Genomic DNA, 17,794 nt, shown 5'->3' with positions numbered 1-17,794 from the left:
TTTCTCATCGATTGTTTACATTTTTTTATAACAGCTAGTTAACGAAGTACAACAGTGCCCATTTTTTTTTCAAATGCTGAATTGGAAAGTAATTTTAATTATGTTTTCGGGCTCGGGCCAGGCTCATGTTTACTTATTATCGGACTCGGGTCGGGTTCGGGTTTCTTTTCCTCGGGCCGGGCCGGACTCGGGCCTTACAATTTAGGCCCGTGCAGACCTCTAGCGCCCGTCCACACTGACCCTCCATGCGTATCGTATCCTTCCTTTGATGTGACGGGGAAAAACCGCCAAATGAGCGATCGGGTCCGTTGCGTATCTTTTCTCACATTTTGAAACGGAGCGTTGCAAGTTTTTTCGAATAAATTGATACGGAACGGGGATACAATACGCTGGTTTGCATCAAGTGGATACCGGGCTTAAGACTGGTTCGATCGCAATGGGGCAAAGACATTTCCGTAGGCATTTCGGTACTATAGGTCTTTTCCACTCTTACGGCGGACGGTCTTAGTTCTGGCAAGGGAAGTGGGGAGCGGGGATTATGCCCCAGACCAACCAGAGACAACGGCATTGGCGCCGAGAGATACGACGCGGCAGGAAGAAGTGAACCTTGTTCTATACGGTGTACGCTTTTAGAAGGAACATGAGTTCGGCCAATACGCAGCCAGTGCTACTGCGCTGTTGCCAAAGTAACTGCTAGCGCAAGGGAAGGACAGAAGATTCGCGATGTGTCCATTATTTTGATAATGCATGCACAGTATGTATGAGTACAGTGAAATAATATAGTGAATATTTCTACACAGGATTATAATATCATATCACTGTAGCATTTACGAGAAACCCATACCTGAAAGAAGCTTGAAGGTATTTATTCATCACCGCTCTCGTCGTCTTCCTCGGTCTCCGTGTCACTGATTTCACTCATTTCCGAGTCACTCTCCTGGAGGTTAATGATTAGACACACACGGGACACACACTATTGCACGAAAGGTCTGTATTTAATCTTTTCACAAACTGTTCTTTGTGGCGCACGAGTGAACGATAAGCGAATAATTTTACATCAGCCTTGCTACGAAAACGCTGAACTCAAACTGACCCAGAATTTCAATGTTCGAGAACGCTCAGAACAATGAAGGGTCATTGTTTATATCGAGACGAATTTAACACGCACAGTTTTCTCTATCAGACACAACAACTCAGCTGCGTCAATACAGTGGCAACGAAAAAAACAGGCGGAAGGAAATGAAAGGTGATGTTCCCCTTGTTTCTTCAAGGAACGATAACTCCGGCTGTAGGCGACGGAAATTCATGGGACTTGGACAGTCAGGTTCAAATTGTCTTTCTCCATCTTATGATGAACCTTAAAGTGGCGAGTTTTATGAAAACTTCTTGCGCGCAAGAAAATTACAGAACACGGCTTTCAACTTCAGCGCCGCAGTCTCCTAACTGTACAACGTTGCACTCCTGCCATTGGCTGATCGCCACGCACACCCTCTGCGTGGCCCCGCCCGATATCGCTTCTAAAAGCGTGCGTCGTTTTTTTTTATAGTGGCTGCTGCGTTTCTTATCGTGGTGGATTGGTCGCTTCCCCGCTCCCCACTTCTCTTGCCAGCACTAGGATCGGCAGCTGTAACAGTAGAAAATACCTTTAATCCACCATCTCAGAAGAGATTGTGGATTACCGTTGATACAAACAATTAGAAGATACTGGGCCTGTGTGTAAAATGAAGAAGCAATGTACCCGATGAGTCTGTAAACAGAATTAGGGTACTGTTCGCTGTGTGCTGTTTTTCCCCTTCCATATAATGCAGTCACTTGGCGCTGAATAAATGTAACGACGATGTATTGAAGAACGCCGAACATTTTGGCAACGTAAGGGCAGGATTACATGGTAATCAGTTGATTACATCACCCACACTTCGATCGCTTGCGGTGGAAAATGGGAGGACAGCGTTTTTCCTCTTGGTAGCATTCTTCTTCCTCTTCCATACGTGCCACATGACTTCTTTATCAGAATTTTCTTGATTTTATTAATCTAGAAATTTTTAAAGATTACTAACTGTGTAATTCAGGATTTCTCCATTAATATATTTTAATTTTTAGACGCAAATATATTTCTTTAAAAAAACATCTTCAAATACTTACATACATCTTTTAATATTAGGGAAACCACATTTAATATCTGCATAAAACTGGAAAGATATTATTTCGTAGATTTTAACGTTTACATACGTATATTATCTGAAATCTGACCAGGGGATAAAGATTATGGATAGGAAAATATGATGAATTGCCTGCATTAATGTGATTTTCTAAGTAATCGTATTTGAAAGCTAAGTTAACAATAACTTAGTTTCGGTCAGATAGTAATAATAATTGTGATCGTTCCAACACAGGGAACATTTTTTATATAAGTCTGCACACGTTTATACACGTCGTATGTCAAAGTTAGCTCAGATACACTAATGGGGACTAAACCTACAGTTTAAAGTGGTATCCTCCACGCCACTGCGCCAAATACCATCACCGGTGATTGAATTCAGTACTCCTCTATCAAGCCGTAAGCGTTACCACTACAACATCTAAATGAACATAATAGTTCGTGTATTCTTGAGAGATATTAAAGAATTGAAACACTTACCTTTTGCCACCTCTTGCATAATTTCCTGGTGGGACAAATTTTTATGACAAATGACAGAAAACCCAAGATCCGTCAGCTTTTCCCTAATATTCTTCCGATCCTTTTCTGTGCCTTTTCTTTTTTTCGGGTTGTTTCGTTTGAAACGATAATGGTCGAAAATGACTGCCCTGCCTCTTCGAGGATGATCCATATTGTATCTGTTGGGTTCTTTGATTGCATCGAGTCCAGTTGATGTCCTTTGCTGCCCTCTAGATCAGTAAATAAACGAACAGTTACTTGCAAAGTAATGGCAAGAAGTACAGGGTGATTCATAATTCCTAACCCCCTCCCCTATAAAATGTAAAAGAGGTAGCAGTAGCGTATGCGCCCCCCCGCCCGCAATTTTCAGTTGTGCGCTCCTACTCGTTTAAAAACAAAAGCTTTCCTTTCTAAAATACGAGTATTAATGCACGCCTTTCTTTTGCATTAGGTATATACAAATATGAAAATACATACATATGTAAAATCTGGCACGAAAGGTTGAGATAAAAGACAAACTTTAAGAAATTATACGAGTATATTATGTGTGAAAATGCATGCATTTTAAGAAGTGGGTCATAGCTCAGTAACAAGTCTATAAAGTTCAGAAAATTCGCAAAACCACTTGCACTTTTGTCATATCTTATCAAAGTCCCCTGAGAGTAAAATTTCAGGTGGATAATATTATAATTATATCTAAAATTCTTTTAATGATTTCGCGCCACTTATCCTGACCTTGTTGCAACATTGTTTGATCATTTTTATGATTTTTACAGGCACCATATGTCATGCATGCATGCATATGTGAATTCAGCACATTTCGTTTTCTTTGAAGGTTTTCTTCTAATCTGGTGATTCTTTTTACTTTTCTAGTGATTACCATTTTCCGTTTGCAGTTGTAGGGGCGCAAAAATCCAATGTGTTCGGTTGAAAATATATTTTAACGCCGAAAGGAAAACTTCCGTAATTGATCAGTCTTACGGCGCCCCCGAGGCTCGTGAGCCCCCCCCCCGCATCGCCGGGGTTGCGGGGGTGTTATTTACGCCACTGGGAGTTAGGCTGGGTACAATTGGTCATGATAGAAACAGGTTGGGCCTAGGGAGGACCATATTGGTGTGTTCCGCCATATTGGTGGCCGCCATATTGAATTCAAATATATATATTTTTAATGGGAAGGGTTTAAATTAGGGCTGAGCCGATACCACTTTGAACCGATACCAATGCCGATACTCTCACCGATACCCACCGATACCGATACCGATACTTGTATAATTCCAATTTAAAATAATAAAGGCTATATATCTGTGTGTGTGCTCTGTTGCAACGATGCCTCTCAAGTTTACAGTCTTTTTTAGAGCAGTGACAATTGATCAGATGTTTCAAATATGAGAGAAATATTGTAAGAAGCTAAGAGCGAGATAATCGTGTCGTCGTCTCCTCACCCCCAATGTTGAAAAATGAGATCATGTCTCTTCAACATCCTCTAAAACTAAGGGATCAATCTTCCCAAACTAACATTAAATCATCCTTTAATACAAGAATAATTGGCGATTTACCAGCCCTGGGATTATTGTTACACGAGACTGCATCTATGGGAACAAAGCCTGGGAGACTTCGAAGGAACTCCTATGGGGATAATTTCACGTTACCCTTGATTTGGAAGATTCTTGACCGCGAGTCTTATCTGCGTATGGATTATTTGTCACGTACTTGCCGTTCACGGAACTTGAGTACACGTTCAACTAACAAATGAATAAATACGTTATTTTTCAGTTTTTTCAAAGCCAAAGGTAAGTTGGAAAAGGTGAATGAACCTTTGAAAAGGAACAAATATTTGTTTTGGCCACGCTTCTAGCGACTCAAAGAGAATGGTATCGGCTAGTATCGGTGCAAAAATATGAACCGATACTTTCCGATATCGATACCCTTGGTATCGGCCGATACCAGCCCTAGTTTAAATGATTTAAGAGTTTGAAGGGATTCAATTTTTAAATGTGAAGTATCAAATTAGGCTAGAATTTCACAAGAAGTGCAATGGTGAAGGTTCTTTTCAACCTATCTTTAATCAGGAAAAAGTTATGACTGCATGATTGTAACAAATGGCTCATTTGTGTGTGAGAAAACAGTGCCAGAATGCTCCTAACGTGTGAGGAAGGCATCGACATCGTACTGCTGTCTGGGGTCTGGGGAGAAGTTCACGTGCCGTTGCAAATTATTTTAATCAACGACACCCAAAAAGAGATCCAGTGTCGCATGTGACAGTTGCACAAATACTTCAAAAGTTCCGGGAGACAAGATCAGTCAACGACAGGCGATGATCAGGACGTTCCAGAACTTCCATCAAGAAAAACAGCCACAGCAGTCCTGCCTTCATTTGCAAAGTCCCCAAACCGTAGCACACGCCGATTATCACAAGAATGTGGTGACAGACAACCATCAATCGTTCAGATCTTGCAAGCTCACAAACCTGTTTCTATCATGGCCATTTGTACCCAGCCTAAATCCTTTACATTTTATAGGAGGTGTTAATGGACTTTTGAATCACCCTGTAAAATTTCTCGCAGGCAAAACAATATTAGTACAGTCACAGACACTTCTGGGTTGTAACAACCTCAATGACTTTCAATGAGATTACAACCCAGAAGTGTCCGTGACTGTACATACCAATAATCACAAATATAATATAGTATTTGTCGTAAGTTCTACGCACCGATCCAAAGCAACTCCCTCCCCTTAGGTTTTGGCACACACAAGATAAAATTATTTTCAGAAGGAATGAAAATATACATCTGTTGGCAAGTGTGCTTAGTTCTATTAAGGAGACATGCATGGGCGTATATATTGTTCACGTAAGTGGGGAGGGTTCAACTTTTGGTACGGTTTAGGGTTCCTATATTTCATAAGTGAAAATCCGGGACACTGCCGACCGGAAGTTTGGAGCGGGGGGGGGGGTGCTGGACCCGATAAAGTTGTATGTATGTACAACATAATTATTATTTACATTTGTACAGTCCAGTCCCATTATCATATTATTTACACTTCTTAATAAAAAGACATAAATTCACTTCGAATAAATATGTAACCTTGCAATTCTTTTTCGGTGCCAAATAAACTAAGCTACTATCTCACAATGTGGGAACTTTATTTGAAAACTGAAGATTTAACAGTTAGGCACCCAAGCACTGACGCTTTATACGATGCAGTGGAAGAGAATCGTAACTGAAATTCAGTACTGCTAGTAGAAGGCGGCGTCATCTTGATCAAATATCCTTGCAGCGTCTTCTTCTAACTCGTTAACTCTGGTATTATGGAGAGAGAGCGATCCAATGTACAGTTAGATTGTTTGTAAAATGAGCATTTTAAAGTTTTTTCCACACACTTAAATATAAATAAAGTTCAGGAAGTATAGTCTTAATCATTTCTTCTTTCCCATCCGATTCCAGGACATTTGTGAATCCCGAATAAACTAATCGGGACACCGGTACAAATTATACCATTCCGGGATCGTTCCGGAAACTCTGGGACATATAATACTCCAAAGTATGATCTGGCTATCAAAATCCAATCTGCCACCACATGAAAGGCCACAACTTTATGAACTTAAGTCTATCTACGAACTTCTAACTTCCCTACATAAAATGAACAGAAAATGTTTTTAAAAGAGATATTCCCAGTTTCACTTTAAAAAATAATTACAATATTAGATTTAGTGTTTTCCTCCTTGCTAGAAAATTTAAAATACCATCACCGGTGTTATTTTAATATTTGTATGTACCCTTAACAGCGCAGTGTCCATTAGTCGAGAATCTCCCGTTGAATTGCAAAGATATAATTTCAACCTCTTTAGTGTTGAATACATCCTCTCGGGTGTCAAATTTGCCAAGATCACCAACAATTTCTGCATATTTGAGTAAAAGAGCTTGTCACAATTTTCTACTGCTTACAATGCACGCCCTGGGCATGTCTTTTCAATTACTGGAGCATTGTTCCCTCCGATTTGACGGCTGGATGTTCTAGGTCTCTTCATTTCTTCATCATAGTCTCTAAGCAGTTTCTCTGCTTTGGAATACATTTCACTAACGTTCTCAGAACTTTCTCTTAGTTTTTATTTAATATCTATATTAGAATACTGATATGTTCACAATATTGAACAGTCCACCTTTTAAGGTGACCAAAATAGTGTTGCACTGCGTGAAAACAATTTAGTTAGAACAAGTGGAGATATTCCAAATCCCCCACAGGTTACACACTGAAGAAACTGAAGAGCTTGCTGCAATGTTTCTCTTGTACTGGTAAACTGTAAACTGTCTACTATTAGTGAATACAATTCCACACGTCACGCTAATAAGTATTGAAACTTTTCTGTCCATCTTGTCTCAAACAACTTGAGAATGTTACGGTATTTCCCTGGTTTCTTGCACTGCATTTTTTAAAACCAAATTCCTTTGAGAAGACTCGAGAGAAGAAAACTGATTTGACAATCTCCAATAGGGAGAAATCGGAAAGAAAGTTTCTAATTCCGATCTGTACTTTGGGAAATTATTCATCTACTTTCGGGATTATCAAACAGTTGGGAAATTTCAAATCGTCAAAAAATGAGAACCTCAGAAATACTTAATTATTTAATACTTAATTCTACTTACATGTAGCATTCTAGAATTTGCGACACATCAGAAATTTTCTGAGCATTTTCCAGAGAAATTCCGAAACTATCAGGCAATTGCAGACATTTGTTCTGCAATTCCATCTGGTGTGTGGAATTAATTTCTTTCCCATCCGTATCCCGTCCTATACGCCTCTAATTTAGGAGAACAAAATAAATCCGAATAAATTTTTAAGCGCAAGTCACTGCGCATAGCGAATAGAACAGATAATCTGGTAATTTTACTGACCCAAAGGGGGGGGGGGGGGTTGGACTTGTTGAACCCCACTTAAATACGCCCATGGAGACATGCCTGGCATCACTTAGTTAATCCACACTTATCCTTGCTCAAATAATATCTGAAACATTTTCTGTAAAAGCATTGCGGTTGACAGAGAAAACTTACTTCACTGAAGGCTTATTGAGTGCTGGTGCGACGATCTCTTGAAGTATCATCTGATCACTAGGACCTGAACCGTCTGTTTCGATGGCATTCCCAGTGGAAGATGAGGCACCTTCAACATCACTGGTAGTAGACGAAGGATGGGCTTCCATGTCGCTGTTGAACTCGTGCTCAGGTATAGGGCTAAGGGGTTTTTCTCTTGTGTCTGGAAACAGTTTCCACTGCACATGCAAATTAAAACGAATGCAAATCTACAAAGTTATTTTTAAAAGATATAAAAAATGTTACTATACTTCTATACAATATTTTTCTGTGCTGGTTGCAGGCTTGCAAAAATATATTATTAACTAGCATCTATATATTATAACTTTTATTGGATATGCCAAAAATTTCTACGGTCCTTCCAGCAGCAACTACTGGATTTAAAAGGTAATTTAAATTGATGTAGGTACGATTTTTGAAAACAATCTAAGCTATATAGACTGGGACAATTTTCGAAAATTCTGACTGTAGGAAGGATTTTTGAGGAAAAGCGGGCAAACAACATTTTCTAAATGTATTTGATGTGCTTATTACGAATATTTTGTTTGCCACTCTCAATTTTGGAGTTATATGCTTCAAATCGCTAAAAAACAAAATGGCGGCCATACGAAATGAGCTCCAAATAACTTTTGAAGGAGCAGAAACAAAATAGTGATCTTGGTGTCAAACATTATGTTTTTGGGTATGCTGAATCCAAATATTATGTTTTCTAATCTGAAATTTTAAGCTAGGTGCTCCAAATAGCTAAAAAACAAAATGGCGGCCATACGAAATGAGGTCCTAATAACTTTCGAGGGAGCAGAAAGGAAATAGTGTCCTTGGTGTCAAACATTATGTTTTTGGGTATGCTGAATCTAAATATTATGTTTTCTAATATGAAATTTTAAGCTGTTTGTTCTAAAATGGCGGCTACGTGCATCCATGCAATGTTTCGTATCCATACTTTTGAACTAGGAATAAAAGTCCATTGATTTATCTTCCAATGCACAAAAGGATTCATGTTTCGGTTTTAGATACTATTCTGCATTTACTTCTCCAAACTTCGGTTCAATTGTGCCTTTTACGATGTTTACAGGAATCAATGTCTCTAGCACTTTCGGAACTTTCAAAGTACTCTCTTTCGATGGATGGATGTTTTTCATTTGATCATCTGGTCCAGGACCTCTCTGCCATGCTGCGATTTGTGTACCATGAAATGTGTCCTTTCCGTCAAGAGTTGAGTCGTTGATATCTATATTATCAATTGAGAAGTGAAGAAATCTTTGTTGCACCAAATTTGGTGGAATCACAGATCCTGTTTTGTGGTCCATGTTTTCTAATTTTGTCTTGGCCAATGATGTATTCATTTTCAGAATTTCTCTGTAGCTAATAACGTGTCCAGCTTGATGAAATAAGTCCACAAGTTGCTTTGATCTTGTAGCCTGGTGCAAAGTTGAAGCAAGACCGACGTGTTGTGGAGGTTTTTTCTTCCCTCTTCCCTTACACTAAACACAAGATCTTGACCAATACTTAAAACCCTAGACCTCTTACTTGATTCTTCCTTATCCTCACTATTCTGTTCATCTGGGTCTGCATCAAGAAGTGGCTGACCACCAAGTAACAGACGGAGAAACATGTAAACATTCTCCGGAAAAAAATCAATAGCTGATTCTTCAGTTACATCCATTCCTTTGTATGAAGGCTGAGATAAAATGTCTGATCGCAGTTTTAATGATACATGAATCATGGCAAGAAATTGTTCAGTATCTTCTGACTTGAACGCAGGGATATTGGCAAATTCTTCAGACTCGTCTTCATCGTTATTGGTCCATTGGGAAAATGGCAAAATTTTACTGGTACTAGTATTGTTTGCCTATCAGGTGCTGATTGATCTCTCAATACAATGAATTCATATTCGTTCTTCACATGTGCTGCGATCTTTTCTTTGAACGTCGACAGCCGGCTAGTGAATGATTTGTGGATTTCAAGTTCTTTATAACGCATCCAAACCTCTCCTAATTCTACCACATGACCATCTTTTACTGACTGCATCACTTATTGTCCACGCCAAATCATAGCTAATCCACTTTCTTCATTTCAATTTCAGCCTTAATTGTGTCTCTTAGAAATTTCTTTAGACAGTTTGGGTGGTAGCAACCTTCTGCAGCAATAAGATCACTGCCACACGTACACTAATTACCTCGATGTATTTAGATGCTAAAAGAATCTGATTACTCATACTTTCACTAGTAACAACACATGTCTTCTGCTTGATTTTGAAATCCTGACAAAAAAAATGCACAATTTCCAGTTCATTGCCTTTGTCCTGCTTCTTAGAGTCAAATGTCTTGCCGGCGGAACATCAGATTTCGGAACAGAAGTGCTAAACTCGTAACGTTTCTGCAATCTCGAAATTTTTCCATTGTGGGTATAATCAGCATAGCATGATTTATGCCAAACCAGTTCTGGTTTAGGGTCAGAACTGAACGCAGATTCCTATCTTTCAATTGTATCTCTGTAACTGATATCACGTAACATTTTTCTTGCGTTGGTTGCATCGTTCCCTGAATTAAGGCCTTGTGGACTTGCATCGAATAGTGTGTCACCCCTGGATTCTTGACAAATGATGCAAAAATGATGGCTCACAGGTGCAGGTCTTTTCAAATTTATAAGTGGATCCATGGTTCTATGTTTCTATCATTCTGAGATAAAGTAAAAAAAGAAAAAATATATTATAGGTTAAGTCATTTTTGTTGTTCTTTTGTTTAAAAAAGAGGAAAAAAAACTACAACAATTTTCAAAAATGCCAGATTAGAAAACATAATATTTGTATTCAGCATACCCAAAAACATAATGTTTGACACCAAGATCACTATTTTGTTTCTGCACCTTCAAGAGTTATTAGGACCTCATTTCGTATTGCCGGCATTTTTGTTTTTTGGCGATTTGGAGCAAATAGCTTAAAATTTCAGATTACAAAACATAATATTGGGATTCAGCATACCCAAAAACATAATGTCTGACACCAAGATCACTATTTTGTTTCTGCTCCTTCAAAAGTTAGTTGTAGCTCATTTCGTATGGTCGCCATTTTGTTTTTTTAGCGATTTGAAGCACATAACATCAAAATCGAGAGTGGCAAACAAAATATCCGGAATCAGCACATCAAATTACATTCAGAAAAGGTTGTTTGTCCGCTTTTCCTCAAAAATGCTTCCTACCATTTTTACAGCCACATTTCTGAGAATTTGCACCAGGCTAATATCGCTTAATAGAAATATAGAAAGTTTTGTAGATTTTATCTATAAATAATCTCAAAAATTCTGGTGATACCCCTTTCCCGCCATAAAATCCGCCTGTAAAATTGCGAAATGAATTATTTCTATATATCCTGTTTCTCAGTAAATGAAGAACAAGTACACGATAAGATAACTTGATAAAGATACTAATTATATCGACACAATGAACTTTTTCTTAAATTCATCCCAATCGTAGAGCGACATATGGTCTCAAGACTAGAAGCAAGCCAGGGATCCAGGGTTGGAATCCATGTTAAAGTAGTGATTATATTTCTCAGTTCATTTTACATCCCCACACATTTTAAAGGTTCTTGTCGAGACTTTCCTTGTCCATTGAGTTTTATTACTTTTAGTGGACACATCAGTTAGAATTTCCAATGTAGTTAATAAATTTAAATAATATATTTTAAAATGTTTTACCTTTGGATGAAAGTAGACATCCCTGATAAGCATGCTAACAATGGTAGGAATTTGTATTATTTGAAGAGGTGTCCGTATTCTGACTCTATTTTCGTAAATATTAGTTACCCTGTTAGCCACTCGAGTCATGATAGTTAAGACGTCTAGACACGTTCCTGTCTCATTCAGTTCGTCACAGAGAGATTCCACAAACCACCTACCATTATCTTCGATTTCCACAAGTTCCGTTGCTGCAAAAGAAAACATGTCGATTAGTGCAAGGCGGTCTGTGATATTATTACTTTATTGCATTCACATTATTTTGAAATAAGCTACAGATTACAAAGTGCTTAGAAGTAGAGATATGCCGATCTCGCTCCAAATAGAGCTCTTCAGAGGAGTTTATTTAATCAAAACTTAAAACTGCTTCTTTGGAGTTACGTTCCTCTGCTTCTCGTACGACGATATATTTGTCCATAATGGCCCATATACTTTTATCACTAAATTTCGTACTGCATAAACTCATGTTAATGTAAATTACAGACAGAAGTATACTGAATATGTTTCTTGTAATGATCATGGTAACATATGTTCAATTGTATGATTTCACTATGATTTCCATAGTTTCTGAAATCAAAAAATTTCTCTTGCGTGTCTAACTTGAGTGATTGCTTAGTACTAGTTCATACGATTCATACAATTTTTGTGGAAAAAGTTTCTCAGAATTGAAATTGATGAAAATTTTCACGTAACATCCTTCTTAGACCAAACCCATATAAGCGATTCTCTAAAACAATATGAATTTCTGATTTCATTATTTTATTTTTGGAGAATGTATACCATAAAAGCTATTTTGTCAGTGTTGAATGAAAGGATGTTTTAATTTAGTTCTTTGAAAGGTTCTATTTATTTAAAAACTGTGTGTCTATGTGTCTTGGGGGTTGAATTTCGTGGTAAATATTGATAAAGGTAAAAAAAGGTAAAGTGTTCCCCTGTGCATAGCACCACGCCATGAAGGCGTATAGGGGGTGTGGGGGTAACGCCCCACACTTTCTTGATCCGGTCGTGAGTGGGGGTGATGTGATCAGCATCACGCCCCTGACCGCCTTTACCCCCCAGGGTTTCCCCCAGGTACCCATGTTATTCGACGCTGGGTAGGCGCCGGGGCCGCTTCCACCGTTAGAAAAGTTCCCGGATTTGAACCGACCGGGGATCGAACCCGGGACCTTGAGCATGGTAGTCAGACGCGTTACCGACTGAGCCACCGCGGCCACTAAATGGTAAATATTGAACACCTACTAATTGTAACCTGGACATTTTAGTGCTCCCCTGTGCATAGCACCATGCCATGAAGGCGTATAGGGGGTGTGGGGGTAACCTGGACATATTATCTTAAATTGGTACTTAATTATAATCAGTAGTATGTTTTGTGGTATTATAAACTCAACAAATGATGAACCCCCCTCAGGCAGATTTGGCTACACTTAAACCTTGCTCAAGATGAGCATATGAGCTTTTTGCTCAAGTGTAGCACCCTGTCTAATCCAAGATTTTTGTAAAAATGCCCTCTGGAATTTCCCGAAACTACAGTGTACAAATGATGAGCCCCCTCAGATTGATTTGCCCATACTTACAAAAGTTGCATCAGCCAGATTGTTGTCCATAAGCTTGTTACAAATATGCCCCTTCTTGATATTGTTTTGGATACACTTGAAATTAAGCCAAAATCCTCATAAAACACACACCCACACACACATATTTACTTCCGGTTTAAGTTCAATTGGGCACCAGGCTCAACTTGCATATCTAGTACTAAAACAATGTAATTCTTCTAGAATTGCTCTGTGACTCTCTCATTTCTTACATCATAAAAATATGATTTTTCACCTATGAGAATAACACTACATATGGTGTCATCAGGGAGTGCATCATGGAATTCACAAATAATTTTAATGTTTGTCCTGTCATTAACCACAACTTGTTTCCTTTTTGAAGTGTTGATGACAAACATGGGTCTCTGTGCTTTGAATTCATCTGGTGTGTAATACATGTCAGTATTGCCAGTAGTGACCCTTTTGTATGCTGTAAATGCTTCATATAATTTGAGGAAATCATCCTTGGACATGTCTAAATTATAATTTTCTCTAGGGAATACCTCATTTCTGCCATTTTTAAGATATATGTTCTTGATGTTGCAGTTATCAAATCTGCTTGAATTTTTTTCCTGATTATTGTGTCTTCCAGTCTGAAACAGTACCACCACAAAATCCGGCATGTCATATTGTATACTGGAGAATGAATTTGTAGCATCAAACTCATAATAAGTACCAGTGGCAGGCTTCTGTACACATTGATATGTATAAAATTGTAAAGGTACTTGTGGATTTTTTATTATATCTGCTTTGTATTTAAGAGCATAACTGGCTTCATATTCAACAACTGGGATTCTTAGCTCCATAGTCTGAATAATGCATTTGCCTTCATCAGGCAAAGCTTCCCCTGTAGAGTTTAATGTGCTGTACCTCATCAAAGCATTATTATCATTGGCAGCTCTTCTAAATGTGATTCTTAAACCACCCTTCCACATAATATCTTTGTAATCTGAGAAGAATCCTGGCAACAGGCGCATAGGGAACAGCACTGTGTGGCTCTTAGATAACATCTTATCACCAGCCTCAAATCCACCTATTTTGTAGTAAGAAGCCTCGGTTTTGGATACTTTTAGTGTGGCCAAAGCTGTGGAGGTAATGCCGGGATAATCCACTCTGTTTATAACAACACCATGCTTTCTGATCTCAATTTCAGAGAACAGATGCGGCACAAAATTGTCTACCAATCTTATATTTGAATTTGCCGGATAATCTGTTCCATCGAGCTTTACAACATCAAATTTGATGTATAGATCTGCTCTGTGGGGGTGTATAAAGCCATCCCCTACATCAAGATCAACCTCAATCTCTGTGTTGGGTTGATTTAAATTTGCAAAGGTCCTCCTGTTTGGGGGGAATGATTGTAGCTCATAACTCTCAATATTTTCCATTTTTTTTGTATGTATTTTTATTTAAATATTAATCTCTATGATTGCAGTTGTTGTGGCTCCAGCAAAATCAACTAATTCTTCTTTTTCATTAGTGACCATCAACTCAATGTAATCTATTCTATTATGGCACACAGGAAAATATAATGTTGGGGATTGAGTGTAGATGATGGGCTCCATAAATTCAGAGTTAGGTTTGAATGTTGCAATGATGCCAGTTTGTTTGTGAGTGCCTATGCCATTTGATTTGGTGATCATACCCTCGGCCACATTACAGTGAATATTCAGTCTCTATGGCTAAGAATTTAGGTATATTAATAGCAGTGTGTTTGATGGCCGGTTCAAGTTTTGTGTTGTTCTCAAAGCCTAACAGCTCTCCTATAGTACCCAGATCCACTGTTTCTGTAGCAGATACAATCTCTACTCTGTGAGTGACAGAATTTTGAGTTAATACTATACCTCTGGGTAATTGAGCATTTAGAGTGGACAGATTATACTGCCCTGGAGTGATGACAATTTTTTGATCCCCTACTGCAATTTTGTTGTTGTGGTGTGTAATATTAGGGATCAAGTACATGCCATAAAATGCTTGAGAGCTATTGTTTTGGGATACACTATATGATCATGTAATTTGAGTTTCAATATTGAATTTTGGCTGGTGAGATGGAATACCCCCATGATGTTTTAAATACCACAGGGCCTTTTGAAAATTTTCAATTGATGGTTTATTTATGTGAGACATATATCTAAGAACAGATAAACACAAATGTCCACAATTAACATCTTTGAAATTTTGAACACGGGCATTATTGTAATAAAGATTAGCTGATTTTAGATATTTTATTAAATTTTCATGTGGAACGCCTCCAAATGAATCAAACACAAATGCCTCATTGTTTAAATATTTAAGATAACAAATCCAGTGAGTGCCCTGATTTTTGTACTTATCCAAATTAACAATGCCACACTCTTTGTTGAGTGGTTGTTCTGGTAAAGAATCAGACATGTACACACCTCTAAAATTTTTGATGCCCAGTGGCTTGATTAAAGCTTCAATATCTTGGTTTGTAAGCGGCTCTTGTTTTTTTAAACTTATTCATGGCTCTCTTAACACCTTTGCCTTGTTTCTCCATGGCCAGGTTATGGCGCTTCAATTAATCTAATTCTGCTTTATTTTTTTTGGCATCTATTACTGTTATTGCTATGGCAGCTGATCCCCCAGCCAAGCTCCCAACAGCCCCAAGTGCTGCTAAGATGGCCGGGATAGTAAATATGAAACCCCCCACATGTGATTTTTTTCTAGATTGCTGTAATTTTTTTAATTGGGGGTACTAAGCAACAATTTCATACCATGGCCCTTGGCAATACAAGAATTTTTTTTCTTGCGCTGCTTTTTGGTTAAAAGACTATCAATAGTTTTAAGAGATTTAAGACCTGCATAAGGTATTTGATACATAACACCCTTGGCCTTCATTGTAGGTTTATTATATACATATTCACAGCCCCCACCCCAGTTTTTGTTTGGTGTTCATAGCTATGGTGGTCCCCAATGCTGCTATTCTCTCACTCGAAGAAGCATCTTTGCTTACAAATCTACCAAATGCAGCCTCTTCTAATTTCTTGTCTGCAACATGTCTCTTGTCAAGATCAGAATGTGTGTTGTATGCTATGTCATGGTCTCTACAAGCAGCATCTAGGGGATTAACACCAGGGTCCCCTCTGTTTAATCTATGGTCCAATTTTGTACCGGGACCACAATACTGATAGCCTGGAATATGTAGTTCAAATGGCAGCTTGTTTATAATGTCATTAACCAACCCCCGACCCTCAGAAATATTCCAAAATTTAGGTGGTAGAGTATTAATAATTTTTATAAGATATCCAATCCCCTTAGTGTCATTCACTATAAAATTAGACAATTTTGTGCTTATCATGTCCATAATTCCAACATTTTCATTGTAAAAATTGTGGTTGCCAGCATTTTCCTCCCCAGTTATCACCAGCAACCTATCTACAAGTTTCCTGACATCATCAACCCACACAAATTCTTTAGGCAGGGTGTTGTATTGTTTGATTCCACTACCAGTCTTGATCTGTGACCATATGGGCTTGATTAAGTTGTTGTATTTTGCTCCACTGCTAGACTTGACTCTTTTTTGTGTGGGATCATTGTTCTGGTATAGAGCATCTGATTTTATTAATATTTCTTTGTAATGCTCATAATCTTGATATGTATAGCTGCCAGGTCTCTTCCTAGTCATCAGTTCCCACAATCCAGGAGTTCCAGGGTACTTAACAAAAGCACCTCTTTCTCCAAGATGAGATTCTGAATATACAATTAGATCATCTCCCATAAATGTTACTCTGAAATTGCCAATTCTATGTACGATGCTACCATCACGCTCTGTGTCGGCATATAAGCCAAAAACCTCATATTTGTTGTCTTTAGGTGTGCTTAAATATTTTTGAGCAAGAAGACCCAATTCAATAGGATCCTGAGTAGCTTCAATTCTTCGAGGAGCAACAGGACTAGGTGTATGAATACTGGAAAGTGGGGTGATTGGATAATCTAATATGTTCCTAGGAGCTACAGGTACAAGCTCTGTGATCAAATTTTGATTTTGCTCTGTAACAGTTTTGATATTTTTACCTAATTCACTAATAGCATCAATAATAGGCTGTTCTGTTTGTTTGTGTTGTTCATAAATTCCTCGGTTCTCTGATTTCCATCCCTTAAATCTTTTTACAAGATAATCTCTTAATTTAAGATCATCAATGATTGGCCTTTTCATGGCTATTTATATATGTTTCAATGTCTAGAAAATTGTTAATTTTTTTTCTATATTTACCACTATTGGGTTTTCTTGTCATATCAATTGTGACCAACCCATAACTGTCCTGGTTCCAGCACCTACTGCAAAACTTGGAAAAATCATTGTAGCTCAAGTCCCCACCTACATATTCATCATGTATGTGTTTGAGGTTGGTACGATCTTGATGAAACACACATATAAAATTGCTGTTGTCTCGGATCAGCTGCTTCGGAATTTTAGAAAAAGTCTGTGCCAGGTAGAAGCAATCAATGTTTTTGTGTCGACCCTGTGTAAAGAAATTTCTAACCTTGTTTTGATTATCCAGTATAATGTCATCAAACACAACAACAGAGTTATCAAGACATTCATGGAGTGGCTTAACATCTGGTTCAAAAGTGGCAATATCCAATCCATCATATAGCTTCATCAGCTGCTGATATTTTAATTGTTCTAAGCTCTTAGAGAAGACATACAAGTGCCTGTTTTTCCAGTCTAACCAATTGGGTGCCAATAAAAAATTATCA

At 38.1% G+C, this 17,794-nt stretch overlaps 1 protein-coding gene across 2 annotated transcripts in view; it reads right to left on the bottom strand.

The window, feature by feature from the left end:
* The window catches only part of LOC145982673 (uncharacterized), a 109,432-nt gene that overhangs the window by 27,495 nt on the left and 64,143 nt on the right, over nt 1–17,794 (bottom strand). For both annotated transcript variants that reach the window (XM_083116041.1, XM_083116042.1), the window contains exons 6-8: nt 11,442–11,671; nt 7,705–7,922; nt 2,639–2,886 (exon numbers count right to left, since the gene is read on the bottom strand). In XM_083116041.1, the coding sequence (XP_082972167.1) occupies nt 2,639–2,886; nt 7,705–7,922; nt 11,442–11,671 (696 nt within the window). The remainder of the gene's footprint in view (nt 1–2,638; nt 2,887–7,704; nt 7,923–11,441; nt 11,672–17,794) is intronic.

This window comes from Lepisma saccharinum, unplaced genomic scaffold (assembly GCF_977018435.1).
Source record: "Lepisma saccharinum unplaced genomic scaffold, izLepSacc3.1 HAP1_SCAFFOLD_310, whole genome shotgun sequence".
Classification (NCBI taxonomy): domain Eukaryota; kingdom Metazoa; phylum Arthropoda; class Insecta; order Zygentoma; family Lepismatidae; genus Lepisma; species Lepisma saccharinum.
Note: the sequence above shows the minus strand (reverse complement) of the source record. Positions and strands in the feature narration are given on the sequence as shown.